Source organism: Crocodylus porosus, unplaced genomic scaffold, assembly GCF_001723895.1.
Source record: "Crocodylus porosus isolate Cpor-Errol unplaced genomic scaffold, CroPor_comp1, whole genome shotgun sequence".
NCBI classification, from domain to species: domain Eukaryota; kingdom Metazoa; phylum Chordata; order Crocodylia; family Crocodylidae; genus Crocodylus; species Crocodylus porosus.
This window is the reverse complement of record NW_017728948.1, coordinates 75,789,418-75,795,417: the sequence shown is the minus strand read 5'-3', so window position 1 is coordinate 75,795,417 and position 6,000 is coordinate 75,789,418. Positions and strand designations below refer to the sequence as shown.

The 6,000-nt window shown below is 48.5% G+C and overlaps 1 protein-coding gene across 2 annotated transcripts in view; it reads left to right on the top strand.

Moving 5' to 3' along the window:
- PKD2 (polycystin 2, transient receptor potential cation channel) overlaps nucleotides 1–6,000 on the top strand; it is a 38,916-nt gene that overhangs the window by 4,843 nt on the left and 28,073 nt on the right. Inside the window, exons 1-2 of one of the 2 annotated variants that reach the window (XM_019553068.1) lie at nucleotides 1,998–2,371; nucleotides 3,149–3,282. In XM_019553068.1, the coding sequence (XP_019408613.1) occupies nucleotides 3,160–3,282 (123 nt within the window). In that variant the 5' untranslated portion in view covers nucleotides 1,998–2,371; nucleotides 3,149–3,159. Of the gene's footprint in view, nucleotides 1–1,997; nucleotides 2,372–3,148; nucleotides 3,283–6,000 lie in introns of those variants that run through there. The other variant, XM_019553067.1, reaches the window with a different exon arrangement.

The window sequence follows — 6,000 nt, the reverse complement described above, 5'->3', positions numbered from 1 at the left end:
CATACCTACAGGCTGGGGAACTCCCTTCTTGTCAGTGCAGAGGCAGAAAAGGATCTTGGAGTCATTATTGATGCCAAGATGAACATGGGCTGCCAATGTGGGGATGTAGTCAGGAAGGCTAACCGCACCTTGTCATGCATCCACAGATGCATCACAGGCAGGGCCAAGGAAGTGATTCTCCCCCTCTGTGACACTGGTCAGGCTGCAGTTGGAGTAGTGCGTCCAGTTCTGGGCGCTGCACTTCAGGAGGGATGTGGACAACATGGAGAGGGTCCAGAAGAGGGCCACTCACATGATCAGGGGGCAACAGGGGAGAGGAGAGGCTAAGGGACCCGAACCTGTTCAGCCTACACAAAAGAAGGCTGAGAGGGGATCTACAAATTTGGTAAGGGGGACCAGCAGGGAACGGGAGAGTCCCTGTTCCCCCGGGGACTACTGGGAGTAACAAGTGCTAATAGCCATAAGCTGACTGAGAGTAGATTCAGGCTAGACATCAGGAGGCAGTACGTCACTGTCAGGGTGGCTAGGGGTTAGGAGCTAGAACCAACTTCCAAGGGGAGTGGTACTCACCCCTACCCTGGGGGTCTTCAAAAGGAGGCTAGACAATCACCTAGCTGGGGTTGTTTGACCCCAGCATCCTTTCCTGCCCATGGCAGGGGGTCGGACTTAATGATCTGCTCAGGTCCCTTCCAACCCTGCCAACTAGGAAACTCCCTATTTCTTGGGAGCCGACTGAAAAGGAGGAGCTCCTGGAGGTGGACATGGTGCAGGTCACAAGGGACTGAGAAGAGCCAGGATCTCAAAGCCAGAGGCTTGTCTCTTGTGAAGCCATGCTAGAACTGGCTGCAAGGGTCCTTTCAGAACAGGGAGACTGAATAAGGATACTTCTTGGGGGAGTCTCAATGAAGAACTTTCCCTTTCTGCTCAAAAAGGGGCTGTTTGATACTTTTTTTTGTGACAGATGGTGATTTTGCTGTTAACTCTCTGTGATATACAGGAGTCCTGCTTATAATAAAGTGAAATGTCCCAGTGCTGTCCTTCTTTGCAAGTTGTATTACTGAACCTTTCAGAGGTTTATGCTGCCCCTAGCCACATTAAATGCCCTCTATGCAGTGACTCTGCTCTCACTGGGTTCTCTCAGCCTGGTTATGGTTGCATTTCTAGGGTAGGTGAGTTTTTTGTTGTTGTTTTTTAAGTAGGTCCTCAGCTTCGTCTGCATTGGTTATGCCTTCTTTATGCCTCATGTAACAGTATGGGTACTGTGAAAAAGAGGCCATGTCTTGGTGATAGTATGCTCTGGCATTAAGTACACTATCATACTTTTTTGTATCAGTCCTGGTTTCAGTAAGCCTTAGTTTAACATCGGGCATGTAAATAATCCTGGCCCTATTCAGCAAAGTTTTTAATTGTGTGAGTAATCATGAGCTCAAGTACTTTGATGTTAAGGATGGAGATTTCTCAAATACATGGTTCATTCGGGGACGCTAGTTGGTTGTAGTGTCTGTTCTGGTTATACAAGGGGAAAGCAGTATGTACATGAGCCAACACTATCCTATGTATAGTCTTTCTAATAGTGGATGCTGTCTCCTTTGTAGAGCAAGGGTGTCAGACTCATTTGGCCTCATGGGCCAAATCAAGACAGTGGTGCTTCATACAGGCCGGATCAAGAACCACCTCCAGCAGCAGGACAAGCAGTGGTGGCATAAACCTTTGAAGATGCTTTAGCTGCTTTGTCAGCTGGTGCAGTCACAGGTTCTGACACTGCCATTGTTTGCTCTGCCATCACCACCATAATGAGTCCCGATGGGAATCTGCACCTAGGATTTAGCGGCAGGACAAGTGACAGCAGTGTTAATTTCTGTGGCTCCCTGAGCCTCTGTGTTAGCTCAGGGAGCAACAGGATTAACGCTGAAATCCTGGCCCCCTCCAGAAGCCCCACAGGCTAGATCTGGCCCACAGGCCATGTGTTTGATACAGAGCATTGCCCATATAGCCTGTAAGAGGGATAATGTAAAACTGACTAGGATCACCATAGTATCAGTGCTACAGCAGAGGCATTGTATGCAGGAGCCACATAAAAGTTGTTTTCTGACTGCAGGTAGTTTTCAAATATTTGCAACTGGAGGAAACATAATTCCTGTGTTTACGTGATAAGCTTAAAGACTGTCTAGCTTCCAGATGCTTGGTGCTGCGCTGCTCACAGAATTTTACTGTAGACCCCTCATATCCAGTGCTGGGAGGAGTAGTATGTTCAAGGGGAATCCCTGACTGGTGCGGAGGTGCCACCTACATCTCTGCAGAGAGCTGTAGTAATTTATGACTGGGAACTGGCCCTGTACACTGTGACCTGATGATCAGAGACATGCTGAAGGTGCCATTTTATGCTTTCTTTGGGCACCTCCACAATTGTGCTCTACAGTCCTCAGTCGAGAGCAAAATATTAACTGGCATTCAGCATTTTCTGATTTAAAATCCTCTTGAAGTCAGTGTTCACTTTGTTTCATAAACCTTAATGTTTTGGTAGCTTGATAACATAATGGAACTGACTGAAAACTTAAGTTTTAACTGTCAGTATTAACACTTCTGTTCTTGGAGGGACAAGCTTTTGTTCTGACACACAGCTGTTAAGCTTTAGGCTCCCAGGGGCCACATGTTCCATGAGCCATACCAGTGGAGGTCACACACTGTGTGGGTCACACCAGGCACACCATGGGGATGCACCTGATGCCATCCCCAGTGTGGCACTGTGCTTGAGTGCTGTTTCCACCCTCTACCCCCTGTACTGCTGCACTGCCCTGTCCCGCTGTTGCCTCCCTCGGGCACCTTGTGCCGGCAACACCGCTGTGGCGAAGGCAGGAAGCAGCAGTTGGAGGGGAGAATCTTGAAACTCCAGCTGCTATTGCAGCCAGAGTGATGGAGAGAAACGGTGGCTGGGTAAGACCCTGGGGGGCTGCACATTTGAGTCTTCATGGGCTGCATGCTGCCTGTGGACCGTCATTTGGATAGCCCTGTTCTAACATTTGTTCCTATTTAGGAATATCTCCATAATCTATGGAAAGTACAGCCTGGTGTTTTCAAAATGAGCCTTTTTAACTGAATTCTTCATTTCTCTTCTCCCTCTCTCTCCCCCTCCTTCCATCTCTTGCAGTGACTTACGGGATGGTGAGTTCCAATATGTATTATTATACAAGAGTCATGTCACAGCTTTTTCTGGAAATGCCTATATCAAAGATGGAGAAAACTAATTATAAAACCCTGTCCACCATGGAGGACTTCTGGAAGGTATCCTAACAAATAAATCATTGTCACTGTAAAAACTAATTTTTATTCTGTATTCATGATCCTAATCAGTAAATGTTTCCTGAGTTCTTACTCTACGTGGCAAGCACTCTTAGACCTGTTCTGTTCAAAACGCTTTTGCCAATGTAGCAATGACATTTAGTGGTATGGATTCTTTTTCATTTGTAACATTACTATACCAGCAAGAGTTTTTAGTGTAGATGTAGCTATACTGACAAACTGCTTTCCTGGAACTGTTTATTTTGTTGTGGGAACTGGTATAAATCATACTGACAAAAGCACTCTGATGGTATAAGCTGTATCTACACTAGGTTTGCCAGTGTAGCAATGTCAGCAAGTTGCTCTTATTGCAGAAAAAGCAACATTTATGCAGTACGATTAATTAAAAAAGGTTTAATTTAAATATCCAAGTGTCACAATGTTTCTGTTTCAGTTCTGGAGCAATAGATTTAAATCCTGGTTCAGGTTATCAGTTCTTGTAAACTGGGGGTGTCATACGTAAGGTCCATGAGTTCGATGCAGGCCATGAAACCATTTCACCTGGCCCAGGTGAATTCTGAGGGTGTAATGAAATTGGTATTGAGCCCAGCTATGGAGCCCCAGTGGGCAGCATGTTGGTAGTGGGGGCAAGTGACAACTGCATTAATCTGCATTGCTGCCTTTCTCCCTGCTCCCTGGCTCCAGGTCTGGCCTGTGAGTCTCTTCGTGCTTTGGATCTAGCCTGCCGGGTGCTGGTGAGTTTGATATCCCTGTTGTATACTCATACAAGTACTTTGCAGGCTACTAATGCAGATGCTGGTATCTTAAGAGATGATATACCTGAACAGCAGGTGCATTGTGTTCATAGGCAGTTCCCACACCCAGTGGATTCTCATGCTTTGCACAGCCAGCATTCCATTCATTCAGTAGCCTAATGTCGGCCTAGTGCTTCAATTCCTCCCAATCCTTCTGGAAGGCTGAAGTGCTAGCTGCATGTTGTGCCCATGGCCAGCATGCTGGCTGCTGCCCTATCAGCTATTTCTAGTCCTTCCAAGAGAGTGTAATGGTTCAGGGAGCAGACCATGCAGTGCCTGCTGCTTCCTATTCAGTAGTCCATGCTGCAAGTCAAGATGCCGCTCTCAGGGTGGCAACGGTAGTTCCATTCCTGTGGCAGGTTAGATCACATACAACTGGATGGAAGGCAAGGCACCCAGTGGAACATGGGTTAATCGAGATAATAATAATTCAGATTCCAGTCACTTCCTCCTGTGTAGAGCAGTGTGTTATTAATACAGCCTGGAAACAAAAAGACCATCTGTCAGAAGGGCTACCAACACCCCAATTCACAGTTCATGAGAAAACAGTTAAGAAAAACTATGATGTACCAGGTTGTCCAAGCTACCTCCAAGAACAGGGTTGTGCATAATACAGCCCCTGAACCTGATCTGGTCCACCGAGGGATTTTATCTGGACTGCAGTGTGTCCCTTGGCCCTGCCTGGCCCAGGCACAGGGGGGTGCAGCAGAAGCCGTGGCATATATGGCCATTCCCACTGCCCCCAGGTGCGCAGGCAGGCTGGGGCAGCGCAGAGGTCAGACTCTGCTTCCTGACAGCCCTGGCAGTGGTGGCTCCTGGCTGTCAGTGCTGGTGTTCCTGCTGTCTGACCCGGCTCCGCTGCCTGGATACCGCAGTGCGTCTCCCCCCCCCCCCCCACTGCCAGGGGTAGTGGATGGATCAGGCGGGATGGAAGGGTTACTTTGGAGACAGGCCAAGACACTCTTGTGGGCAGGGCCTGCTTGGCCAGGTGAACGGGGTGGTGGGCAGGTGGGGAGTGGGACAGATGAGTGGACAAGGCTGGGGCTAGGGACAGGATTGCGAGGCGGTGACAGCTCAGGGCCATGTGCTTAGTCAGTTGTGGCTCTGCCTGGTGCCCTGGCCCCACGCTGTTACCACCCTGCAATCCCAGCCCTTCTTGCCCTGCTCCCAGATGCTACTGCCTGCCTGCCTGTGGCTCGATTCCCAACTGTGCAGCCAACGACATCCTGCCCGGGGGTCTCCATGGAGACTCCACTAGCCCACTCTGTCCAGTGCCACAGACCACTTAAACAGTTTTGGTGGGCTGGGGGGGTGTTGCTGACCCAGCCTGTAACAGCTCACCAAACCTCCCTAAGTGGCTCTCCAAGCCAAATAATTGCCTACTCCTGTCCAAGAAGATTCACAGCTCTTAGCTGCATAGAAGATGCAGCAATAGAAGCCCCACTCACTATTGGACACCGGGCAAGGTTCTGGAGACCACCCAAAAGTTTGCCCAGGTTTGGGGCAACAGCTGGCCGCTCTGAATGCGGTACTTCCTAGTAGGGTTGCATCTCGGCCGGCCCTCTGCACTTTTGCTCGACATTTAAAGCAGTTCTAGATCACACTCTTGCTAAGATTGAGCGTACTTAACTTTAAGCACATGAATGATCCTGTTGGTTTCGGGGATACTATTTGCATGCTTAGAGCTTAACATATGCATAACTTTTTGTAGGATTTGAACTTTTGTTTGTAGGTCATCGATCTTCAGATTCTCTCTGAGCCGTCGCAGTGCCCTTGTACCACAATCTCCCCTTGCCCTTCTTGGTATAAGAACAGGGTCATTGAGTGGTTTGGGCTGCTCTGGGGTGGTTGGTGCTATATGGAAAATGTTATAATGGTTTTTACTGCAAAATTATTTTGAATTCGT